Source organism: Lepus europaeus, chromosome 15 (assembly GCF_033115175.1).
Source record: "Lepus europaeus isolate LE1 chromosome 15, mLepTim1.pri, whole genome shotgun sequence".
NCBI classification, from domain to species: domain Eukaryota; kingdom Metazoa; phylum Chordata; class Mammalia; order Lagomorpha; family Leporidae; genus Lepus; species Lepus europaeus.
In genome coordinates this window covers 64,506,599-64,519,643 of record NC_084841.1, presented here as the reverse complement: position 1 = coordinate 64,519,643, position 13,045 = coordinate 64,506,599, and the positions used below count along the sequence as shown (strand labels likewise).

Here is a 13,045-nt window from a genome sequence, read left to right as displayed (position 1 = left end):
CTTGTGGTGCAGATTTGTAGTCTTCCCCAAACTGTTCACTACAACAGACATAGTAACTAGGATAACTCATAGGGAAAAAACTGCAAGAGAAACAACTCCATAGACAGCATGCTCAACATTATAGATGACAGGGTGTTTCCCACAAACACCCAAAATACATGTGTGTTAGTGGCTGAATGAGGAAGCAAAGGAAAGGGAAAAAAAAAAACTTAAGTTAGTCCCGAGAGCTGGGTCTTGGAATGCTCTCAAGAGTACAAATTCCAGTGAATAGTCATCTTTTCAGGGAAGAGCTCCCATTTTCAGTGCAGAACTCCATGGGCACGTCTGAACATTACAATTGAAGCTGGCTAGGCAATCTGTGTTCCTAATGAGGGGGACAGAAAATGGGTTGTTCTAATGAGAGATTCATAGTATTAGTGATTTTTGTCATTATGTGAATGTTTTAGGATCATTATGGGATGTCCTATTTATTACCCAAAGTAAAATAAAGATGAAATCTTAATGTATAAGGATTGGAAACACTATGAGAAGTCATTTTAAAAAGGAGAGCTCTTTCTGTAAGCTATATAACTTACTTTCTATAATGGTTTTATCCTGTCTTTTTAAATGAAACTGAAATATAATCTCTATTAGGGATTGTATTAACTTCCTATTGTCGTTGTAGAGAATTGCCCCAGATGTAGTCAGATGTCAGAACTGATTCTAATGCGCCTAATCACAAGGCTTTCTCTGGAGGCTCTGGAGGACCATCTACTTCTTTGGTATTTCAGATTTCTGGAGGCTTTCCTCATTTCCCTGCTTTTGGTCGCACATCAGAATGCTTTTTCTCCTGTTGTTTCCTTTGTCACATTGCCTTCTCTGAAATTGTCCCTCTTGTCTTCCTCTTATGCTTACAATGGACTCATCTGGACAACCCCCTTCCATCTCAACATCTGTAACTCAGATCTAAGAATTCCTTTTACTTTGTAAGGGAACATAGGCTAAAGGTTCTGGGAATAAGGATGTAGCCATCTTTTGGGGGCTATTAAACTTACCATAGATTAAAGAAAGAGTAAAATGTATGTTATTTATGCCTGTTAGGAGTTGTTTTTTTGAATTACATTTGAATGTTCAATTAATATTTGCTTTTCTTCAATTGTGCTTCATTTATCATTTAGTATTCCATTTCTGCCAAGCTTGTTTTTATTCTTTCAGTGAATTTTTTTGCTTGCATTTTTCCATTATTATTATTATTTTTTTGAAACTTGTTTGCAAAGACTGTTGATAATGGTCATGGTTTTAAAGTCCTGTCATTTGCAACCAAAAATCTGTGTTGATTCTTCCTACTATTTTGAAATCACTCATCTCATTGATACTCCAGGTTTAAATGAAAATGTACTTTTACCATTTTACCTCATATATTTTGAATTGTTTCTTCTACTGTTGTCACTGCTGTTATTATTAATTCTGTTGGTAGTTAGAAGATACAAAGAAGAAACCTTCAGGAAGCTTTAAGTTCATAATGGGTGTAATCTTTTCCAAATTCTGGCCCTTATAAAAATATACTCATAAAAGTGATTGTTTTAAAACTCAGCCCTCACTAAAGAGATTCATTGAGACATAAACATTGCCAATTTATTATAAAAGAGCAATTGCCAACAGCATGAATTTACCAAGAAACCTGTTTGGATTTAGAACATGGGTCACAGATTGTTGGTTGATGATGATATATATGATAATTAGCAGTTACTGAATTTTACTAGTTAAAGTGGTCTATATTCTGGACTTGGCTAGGTCTCATACAAATGTTCTTACTTACTCTCTTTTCCCCAGACTTCACTCTGTTCTCTGCTTTTTTGTTAGGACATTTGCCTAAAAGTCATTGTAGTGTAACTGAGGGGATTGCATCTCCCTTTATAGCAGTCATGGAAGTTGCACTATGCTTAATTGTATTAGAACATAGTTGTCAAAATGCTGATCGAGCGTATTTTCAAATAAATCTCTCTTGGTGTGGGTTACTTCTGCTTACGAATACTTGGCTTATGTTGATCCTTTCTTACATTTTAAAAAGGTAATGTTTTCTCTGACCTTATTCTCCAATTGTGAGTTTCCCTGATTTTTAATCTGTTGTCTGTTATGTATTAATAACTTTCATCAGTGTGTGGTACAGTTCTTTTAAGATATTAATATTCTGTACCTGAGGGTGTTTACCGAGGTGTTCCTACCACCATTACTTGGTTTCCTGGGATTTCAAGAACTTGAATTAGTTTGAAATTCTCTTTGAGGGCAGCCTCCCAGGACTAAAAAGTCAGAGTAAGGCAACATGTGACCCATGTAGTTTGCTAAAGGAGTGATGGTGAATCTGTTATATATATGTTGGTGATACTGTACCGATTTGGGGATTTATGCTATGGTCGTTTTGTCAGTCACAGCCCAGCCCTTGTTCTTTGTCATACAGCTTTCCCTGCCTTCGAGCACACATCCCTCACAGCATAATATACAACTGGATGCCAGGGGTCACCTTGATTTGATTTATTTTCCTCTACATGCAGATATGACCCTATCCATATTACCATTGAGATTTGAAGTAAATTTAAGATTCTGCTTCTGTCATTTTCATTCATTTTAGATCCTACACTTCTGGACCTAATTGTCTGCACTCTGAGTTAGGTGGTTAGGCTGTAAAATAAAATGAGTGCCATAAATCATTATATCTGTGAAAGCATCTTGAATTTGGCTTTTGCTTCTAAGCACTTCCTTCCATTTTGTTAATGCTAACATTTAGTAACTACTGTGATGACTTAAAGTTTTTTAGCTTCATATTTCTTATGATTTTGAAGGACCCTTATAAGAAGCAAAATACAGCTGAAGTATGAGCTATGGATATATAGTTTCCTTTAATGTCTTTATTTTTTAAAGAAGTTGAATATGTTTAACTTATTCTCTTTCAGTATTGTGCTTCTGCTAAGCCAAAAACAGACACTTGAAGAGCTGAAGCAGTCAGTCCAGCAGCTGAGATGCACTGAGGCAAAGTTTGCAGCACAAAAAGAATTACTGGAACAAAAAGTACAAGAAAATGATGGGAAAGAGCCACCCCCAGTAGTAAACTATGAAGAAGATGCACGATCAGTTACATCGATGGTAAGCCAATGAGTAGTCCAATGAGAAAGTTGAAAAAGTAGTGTCTAGGTAATAAGTGAATGCAAAATCAATTGCGGTTTGCTATAACAAATTATTACTCTTGTTAATATGCAGGTCCTATTAACTTGTTTGTAAATGCATAGACTTGTCAGTCACCTCAGGTCACCTGGAGAGCACTTGCAGGACCCATCTGTAGAGTCAGAGGAAAAACACTCTTCTCTTGCCTTCAAAACTGAAAACAAAGACTGCCGTTTTTATCCTGGGAGGCAGCAGGAAGGTAGGGTGTTATTCTTAAGATAGAAGTAAGAAATAAGGAGAGAGCTATTTATTAATTTGTTTCTTCTTAAGAACAGTATTTCTACTTTAAATGAGACTGATGGAAAGTTTATTTTCAAAATATAAAGTATTGATAAATATATTCAAATTCACAGACTTGAAATTCAGTTTTTTTTCCATTTAGCTGTAGTAACTGTTTAGGAATTCTGGCTGTCTCTGTGAATATTGTTGTATCTCACCAGGGGCAATTTTGCCCTCCCCAGGATTTTTGGTAATGTCTCCAGATGTTTTTTGGCAGTTGGAGCTGGTGAGTGCTATTGATATCTAATGGGTAGAGGACAGTGATGCTGCTTGGCGTTCCTCAGTGCATAGAGCAACTCCTGCCTTCCTACTCCTAACAAGAGATTATCCAGCCCATTATGTCAGTAATGCCAGCAATAAGAAAACTAGAACCATGTCCTCATTTTTTTCCCCTGTGGGTACCTGGATATACTCCATAGATGTATAATTATGTTATAGTTCATGATGCTATAGCTCATATTTTGCTAATTTTTAGTTTATGTGGTTCTAAATAATAACATTTAATTGTTAAATGAGTTCAGATGTCTGCATAAGAAAAAAAGACTCTGAAAATGTGATAAACATGGAAATGAATAGAAGTCTTTAAACTCTTGTGATTATTGCTAGCTTTATAATTAAATGAGCCATACTAATCCATAGAACACTTTGTGAATTGTGAATTATTCTTTGCTCTCTTTTACTTTCCTACTGTTAGCAATCTTAGTAAAATACCAAAGACCCACTTAGATTTCCTCTCTCGCTTTATGATTCTTTTTTTTTGACAGGCAGAGTGGACAGAGAGAGAGAGACAGAGAGAAAGGTCTTCCTTTGCCGTTGGTTCACCCCCAATGGCCGCCGCAGCCTGTGCGCTGTGGCCGGCGCATCGCGCTAATCCAAAGGCAGGAGCCAGGTGCTTCTCCTGGTCTCCCATGGGGTGCAGGGCCCAAGCACTTGGGCCATCCTCCACTGCACTCCGGGACCATAGCAGAGAGCTGGCCTGGAAGAGGGGCAACTGGGACAGAATCCGGCACCCTGACCTTGACTAGAATCCGGTGTGCTGGCGCCACAGGTGGAGGATTAGCCTGTTGAGCCATGGTGCCGGATCGCTTTATGATTCTTGAGAACTAACTTGCATATATGCACTCTTTGAGAGGTGCCTTTCAAGGTTTTTCTTTAACTTGGCTTTTCTAGAAAATTGCACTTGTTTTCCCATATATATTTTTCCATTAACATTTTGAAGACCCCTCACATCTCCCTGTCCCCATGTAGTTGTGGAGTTGGTTAATCAATGGCTTGATCTAGTGGCACATTGGTTAAAATTTCATAATAATTTTTATATGCAGATAACCCATGTTTGCATCATTATAGCAATCTCCACTTGATAACATGATTAAAAACTTAGCTTTTAAATTTAAAATAATATAATAATTACTTCTTATAAAGAACTTACAGTCTTTGGAGTTTTATCTTTCGTAATCATTGAAGAAAAACCTTTGTTCAACAATTGAACTGAATTAGCAATGTTTCAGAGAGAAGGTATACTCCTAATACAACTTAAGATAGCAACCTGCCTTCTGGCATCTTCAGGCTCCTCTCTTATACTCATTTATTAAATGGTGATGATGTCTTGTAAATTTTTACAAAGCACTGCTGCATATTTCATTTCATCCAATTTACTTTAAAAAATTGCAATGGTAATTCTAAATATGTCTTATCTATTCATTGAAGTAAGGCCTTTAGTAAGTCAATGATATTTATAAATGTTGTCTCCACTGAATTATACACTTTTCATAATAACATAAAAGTCTTTCTCCATTTTAAGATTTTTGTTATGAATCCGATGTGGGGTGATATTAATATTTCTGCCCCTGCCTTAGGAAATAGTATGTATGTTTGTATATGTATGTACATATACATTATATCTCAAGTGACATAAATATGACAAAATGTTACACATTGCTAAATCTGTATGTGCTGATTGATTCTTTACACTTTTCTGCGTTATTTTAAAAGAAAAAATTTCAAGAAATAAATTTAAAACTAAAAAAAAAACCCAACAGTGCAGGAATGGGGGATCTTTTTCTGCCAAGGGTCACTTAGATATTTATAACATCATTCATGGGCCATACAAAATTATCAGCTACAGATTAGCCTGCTATAGGTTTATTGAATTTTGAGTCCTACTTGCAGTTGTCTTGTCAGGGCTAGACCAAATGATTTCGCAGGCCTTATACAACCTTTGAGCTGGACATTCCTCATCCCTGGTCTAGAACAGTCATAGCTGAAAAAAATTAAAATTTACTGAGTCTTTTAAATGTGTAACTTATCAATTTTACAAAATAATTCTATAAGATATGTAATTTGAAGTAAAAATTAATGTTTTGTAATTCAGATAGGGCACCTAACAAATTGATGCCCATTAATAGATTTACAATTTGCTTTATAAAGCAAGTGGAAATATTTGCAATGCACACTTCTTAAAACTTAATACTCCCACATATATCAGTGAACTCTTTGCATAATTAAATTTTCTCAATTAATAACTAGAATATTACTTTTCAATTTACTTGAAAAAATAAAATTATTAAATTAGATTTAAATTATTTTCCCCCAAAGACTCTTTAAATGAGGTTTTATGAATAGTAATTCAAGAAAAGCCTCAATTAATATTGCAGTTCTGTTGCTATTCCCTCTTTATAAATTTCATCTTCATAAGTATAAAATTCCAACAAGAGGAATTTGGTTGAATATTGGAGAATTAGAAGAACTAACTTAAATATATATTGGAATTTAAATATGTATTGGAAATTTGTGAAAACTTGTCCCAAACATTGATTTAAAAGTAGGAGAGAAAATGAACTGTGTCACGCAATCCTAGTTACTGGTGGTGGCAAACAAAATAGCTTCTCTTCAGTGGTGAATACTTGTGTGGAAGAGTGCTTTCAGAGGATTGTAGCATTGAATGGGCCATGGATTGCACATTCTTATAAAGATTTCAGTCTTTGATTCAGATGTATAATCAGGGTTAGGATTATATAGTCACATTCTTAGATGTATTGATGTTTATTTTGGCTCTCTAAATTTTGGCTCTGTTATTTTACAAAAATTCCAACTTTTTGTAGAAGCAGATAATGTGTCATCTCTGTCAGGGCAGATCATCCTTCTAATATTGTTTTCTTTCCCCAAGGTATAATTTTGCACAAAATATAGAGAAAAGTGACAAATATTAAGTGTTACACAGTAATTTTTTGAAGAAGCAAGGGAAGGAGGAATAATATTGGTGGGGGGAGGAGAGAGGGAAGGAAGGAGAAATACCTTTTATCCACTGATGTACTCATGAAATATCAGTTACAGGCAGGGCCAAATCTAGGAACTTAGAGTTTCACCTGACTCTCCGACCCGGGCAGCAGGGATGTAAGCACTGAGCCATGACCTGCTGCCTGCCAGGGTGTGCATTAGCAGGAACCTGGTTGGGAAGCAGAGGAGTGAACTCTGGACTTTGATATGGGACATGAGCAGTTCAGGCGGCCTCTTAACTGCTGTGCCGAAGGCCTACCTCATAGTAATTTTTCATTGTGTTTATGTAGTTATTTATTTATTTATTCAAGTAAATCTTTGAGTTGCTATGTGTGTCAAGTGCATTTCTAGATGTTTGGGATATATCAGTAATTATTAATAATAATAATAATAATAAGCCCTCCTCTCTTAGAAACTATATTCTGTGATGAAGGTTATCAAATAGGGAATTACGTATTGTGTTGGAAGGTGATCAGTGTCAGGGAATAAAATCAGAGCAGGGTAGAGTGCTGTTGGTTTAGCATATCAAAGATTGAGATCCAACTTTATTTTTCTTTCTAAAAAAATTGTTTATTTTCATTTTTTTTTTTTAGTTGAAAGGCAGAGAGAGAGAGAGAGAGAGGAAGAGAGGAATCTTTTATCTACTGATTCACTCCCCAGCAATTGGAGCTGGGCCGGGTTGAAACCAGGAGCCCAGAATTCAGTTCAAGTCTCCCACATGGGTGGCAGGAACCTAAGTACTTGGGCAGTCATCCATTGCCTCCTAGGGTGTGAATTACCAGGAAACTGGAATTAGAAGCAGAGCTGGCTCTTGAACCCTGGCATTTCCATATGGGATGTGGGTGTCCTGAGCAGTATCTTACCGGCTATGCCAAACACCTGACCCTGGGGTCAATTTTAAATTGAATCAGGGTAACCGTTATTGATTGAGAAAGTGACATTTGAACAAAGAGTTGAAAAACTGGGGGCTAATAAGCCACTTAAATTTCTGGGCAAAGAGCATTCCAGCCAGAGAGTACATCGTAAAGATTAGAATTCAAGAGCATGTCTGTAGGGTTCAAAGTATAGCAGAGAAGAAGTGGAAGGAAAGATGAGGGTATAGGGAATGAACTGAGAGAAGTAATGGGAACAGATCTGGGGCCCTTATAGGTCAAAATTAAGGATTATGGCCTTCCACTGAGTGAAAGAGGGTTTGGCTAGTTAACAGAGGAATGACAGGCTCACTTTGGAGTTAAATGGTCGCTATTGAAACTGTATGGAAAATATATTTATGGAGAGAGAGATTATTGCAGTCACTCAGGTGATAGAAGATAAGAATTTGAACAAGGATGGTAACACTGGAAGTGACAAGTTTTTAGCTTCTGGATATATTTTAAAGACTGAGCCTATGCAATTTCCTGTGGATGTACAGTATGGGAAAGGAGTCAAGGATGATTTTATGATTTCTAGCTAGACCTTTGGAAGAATAAAATTGGTTTTGAGTGAAATGGAAAGACTACAGGTAAAGCAGCTTTGATGAGGAAAATTGCATCTTCAGTTGATCTTTCAAAACACAAATCAGTAGAAATTTAGGTATGGGTCTTGGAGTTCAGGAACATGATTTTGGTCAAATTTGAAAACTGTAGGCATCAGATGATACTTAAAGCTGTTTGATTTTGGGGGGACACCTTATGATGTAGTATAGAAAAGAGGAATAAGGCCTGAAGTCTGGGATACCTCCAATTAAGAGGTCCAGGAGAAGAGGAGGAATCAGTGGAACAGACTGAAAAGGACAAGCCAATGAGGGAGTAGAAAGTAAGACAATCTATGTGAAGAGATAGATAGGTCTGGGCCTCTTAACTTACAAGGCCTAAAGCCCAACAAATTATTATCAAGCCCCTTCTGTCAGGTTCTATTTGCCTCTCAATCAGAAAACTTAGTTGTAGCTTAGACAGCACCTTTCTTAGCTCCTCTAATAATGACTCTGTCCTTTGTTCTAGACCCTGTCTAGCATACTTGGGCCTCATTCCTTTGTAATCATAGCCTCTACTCTACCACCAATGGCTCTACTCCCAACCTGTGTGTACTGATGGTCCTCTTCCCCACTTAATGCTGTATAATTGTTCAGACCTGGTAAATGCCACTCTTAGGATCATTGGTTACTATCCTCACTCTGTCTTTTATGACCTTGTCTAAATATGAGCAGAGTCGGCAAACTTGGAAGGCTTCCATAGCCTTGGCAACTCATGACGGGAGCCTAGGGTGGTTACTGGCGCCATAAACTAGAGTGTCAATTAGTTGGGTCAACAACAGGAGTCACTGTGCACTTGCTTCTCATGTAGGATCTCTGTCCTTAATGTGCTGTACATTTTGATTTAATGCTATAGCTAGTACTCAAACAGTATGTTTCACTTTGTGTTTCTATGTGGGTGCAAACTGTTGAAATTTTTATACTAAATTGATCTTCTGTATATAAAGAGAATTGAAAATGAATCTTGATGTGAATGGAAGGGGAGAGGGAGTGGGAGAGGGGAGGGTTGCGGGTGGGAGGGAAGTTATGGGAGGGGGAAGCCATTGTAATCCATAAGCTGTACACTGGAAATTTATATTCATTAAATAAAAGTTAAAAAAAATAAATAAAACAAAAACAAAAAAAAAAAAAAAGAAAGTAAGACAATCTGATGTCCTTGAAGTCTAGTGAAGAAAGGATTGCAAGATAGAGCTCAAGAAACTCAACAACAAAACAATCCAGTTAAAAAATGGGCAGAGGATTTAAACAGACATTTTTCAAGAGAGGAAATTCAAGTGGCTAACAGATACATGAAAAAATGCTCAGCATCACTAGCCATTGGAGAAATGCTAATAAAAACCACAGTGAGGTTTCACCTCAACCCAGTTAGAATATGGCTATCATACAGAAATCAAAAAACAATAGATATTGGTGAGGATATGGGGAAAACACCCTAATACACTGTTGGTAGGCATGTAAACTAGTACAGATATTGTGGATGACAGTATGGAGATTTCTCAGAAATCTGAAAATGGATCTACTATATGACCCAGCCATCTCTTTCCTGAGAATTTACCCAAAAGAAATCAGCATATGAAAGAGTTATCTGTACCCCCATATTTATTGCAGCTCAATCTACAATAACTAAGATATGGAATCAGTTCAGATGTCCATCAACCAATGACTGGATAGAGAAAATGTGATAGCACTATGTGATAGCACTACTCAGCTGTAAAAAGAATGGACTCCTGTCTTTTGCAACAAAATGGATGTAACTGGAAACCATTATACTTGGTGAAATAAACCAGTCCCCAAAAGACAAATATCATATGTTTTCCCTGATCTGTGGTAACTAATAGAGTACAAAACAATGTAATGCATATGAGTGAAATTGACATTTTGAGGTTTGATTATTGTTTACAGTCCTTGTCTCTATTGTTAAGGAACAATTTTTTTTTTCACATTACTTTTTGTTGAATTCTTTACTTAGTGGAGGGTTAAGCTTATGATTATAAAATAAAATGAAAGTATGTCATTGTAAAAATTAAAAGAAAAAATAAGAAAGGAAGGAGATTGGGAGGGTGGGAGTGTGTGAGAGAGAGGGCAGGGTGGGAAGTATCTCTGTTTTCCTAAATCTGTATATATGAAATATGTTCACCTTATATAAATAAAAAATGTAAAAAATTGATGTACTAACAGGGTGACTTTTCAGAACCATCAGTCATAATGTTGCCTTATTTACAAAGGTTTACATTACTTTCCCCAACTTGAATGTGTTTCTAACAGTTATGACTACGTTGGGAAGATAGTCTTTTGTTACACTCTGAAGCTCAAAGACTACTGGAAGGGGCTAAATTTGTTTGAACTGTGCAGTATTCTATTAAAGAGGAAGAAACAAATTATGGAATGTGTGTCTTTAGTTTGGAGACTGTCTTTTGTTTAGAGAGAGTATCTCGAGGCCCTTCCTTAATTCAAAAAGTGGCGTGCACTGAAAATTTATGGAGGGCACTTCTAACTCTGGTAGTAAAGATATTGTGTTGGGCTGGCAGAAGTGCTGCTCTGAGAATTAGGTTAATTTGATGATTTAGATCAGGTGAATTTATTATTTTCTGCACATATATATTCCACTACTTTGTGGACTAATAAGACGTGTTCCAAGAAGAAGTGAGTCCAGAATTTGGGGCATGTTGGATTGAAGTCAAAAGAAACAGTAATATTGACTGCAAGGATTTTCTGAGCCTTTTATTTAAAGTGTCCAAGAAGGGAAATAGCCTTTGAAATGAGATATCTCTGAAAATAGTGTCCTAAACCCCTTTCTAGGAGCCTCCTGAAGGGACAACGGTGCAATGAAACATTTCTTCCTGTTTGTTTCTTAGTTGTCTAGTTACAGGAACATGATAGGTTTTCAAATGCTATCTCTTGAATTGATGAATTGGACTTCTTTGTCAATCTGGAATAATTGAGTTATTTTACTTTATAACAGCATGTGCTTTGGACCAAATATGTTATAATTTTTATTGAAAGAATCTCTTATATTTCAAATATATCTAGAATTTATGGCACCACATGTATAAAGAGGATCTACTTTTGAAATAAGTTTAGCTATTTTATAAGACATTTGCCTTTCCTTTGATGTTTTTGGAATTACATATTTTGTTTATGCCCTTTTGCTATACTAACACATAGTGTATATTTATATCTCCTCTTGAGTTAGTTTTACTTAGTTGAATAGCAGTAGTAATAAAATAGTGTTTTGTTACATTTTCAGCCAAGAAAATATTTGTTGACTAAAATTTATCTGTCATTATAACTCAGTAATAACCCAATAACAGTGTCTGATATTTCAGTTTTATGCTTAGAGCACTAAAATGAACTGAAATAAACTGAAGTGTAATATTGATAACATCATTGAAGTTTCTTCTCTTTTCACCATCGAGTGCATTTCTTTCTTTAAATATCTAAGATAAATGCTAATGTGAAGTCTTAGCGAATGGCAGTATACAGAGAAGAGTGTAAGACTAAGAACATTTTCAAAGTGTTTTTCAACTTATGTATTTAACTATTATGTATACTCATATCTTGTGTATATGCAGTGAATATACAGGGCAAAATAAATAAATGGAATGTCACTTTTTCATTTGATTTTATAAAATATAGATGTGTACATATTTCAAATTTGTCTTTTTAATTATGAATTTCTTAACAAAATAACCATGGCTGAACCAGTTCTAAAATGATATATTAAAGAGTGAGAAAATAATATTAGTTGAGAACTAAGTATTTATTATGATGAAAAAATTTAAAAATTACTGAGATTCATTCATTCTTCAGGCTTCAGTGAGCAGTTGATGATTACTTGGTACATGAAGATTATGCATTATGCATTGGGATTTTGTGGAATGAGTGAGTCAAAGATGGAATGGAATTATATCCTGCTGTAGGATTTAGAGGGCAAGATGGTGCACAAGTGATTGATATAACAGTTGGAAGTTGACTGCATTTTGACTTGTGTATATGTCTAGCAGTACTTAGATGTAATACTCAGCAAATATTCATTACATAGAGAATAAGAATAGAATATCAAAGGCAGGTGAAAATTGATGCCACTTCATTTTTAAATGGTTTGTTACAATTGTGTTTTATCACATATATCACTAAATAAATAAATATATGTGGCAGTGGTATTCTTTCATGGTGATAGCATTGCAGAGATAATGCTTAGTGTGTGTTTATGATAGAATCATTATTCTCAAGCTGTGGCTGAAGGGCTTTGAATCCCAGGTCTACCACTTTGCAATTGTACAGTGTTAATTAGTTAGGAATTTCTTGCCCTCATTTCGCAGTGTGTAAAATGAGATTACAGTTTTACCTGCTGTGGCTTTCTTGTGAGGAATAGTTAAGTTTATACATGTAAAGCAAAAAGAGAAGTGTCTTTCACTTAGTAAACTACTACCATCTTTATATGGTTACCATTTGGTTGGGTATCACAGAGATGATAGTGATTTTTTTTGTCATTACCATACATTTTTAACACAGATTTATTGATTTGAGAGGCAGAGTTACAGAAAGGCAGCGGCAGAGGCAGAGGGAGGAGAGGTCTTCCCATCTGCTAATTCATTGCCCAGATGGCCGCAATGGCTGGAGCTGGGCTGATCCAAAGCCAGAAGTCTGTAGCTTCTTCCGGGTCTCCCATATGGGTACAGGGGCGCAAGGACTTGAGCCATCTTCTGCTGCTTTCCAACACATTAACAGAGAGCTGGATCAGAAGTGGAGCAGCCAGGACTTGAACCAGCACCCATATGG

The 13,045-nt window shown here is 36.0% G+C and overlaps 1 protein-coding gene across 7 annotated transcripts in view; it reads left to right on the top strand.

Moving 5' to 3' along the window:
* The window catches only part of FER (FER tyrosine kinase), a 427,785-nt gene that overhangs the window by 123,221 nt on the left and 291,519 nt on the right, over window positions 1–13,045 (top strand). For all 7 annotated transcript variants that reach the window (XM_062212305.1, XM_062212302.1, XM_062212303.1 and 4 more), the window contains one exon: window positions 2,931–3,120. In XM_062212305.1, coding sequence (XP_062068289.1) covers window positions 2,931–3,120 — 190 coding nt within the window. The remainder of the gene's footprint in view (window positions 1–2,930; window positions 3,121–13,045) is intronic.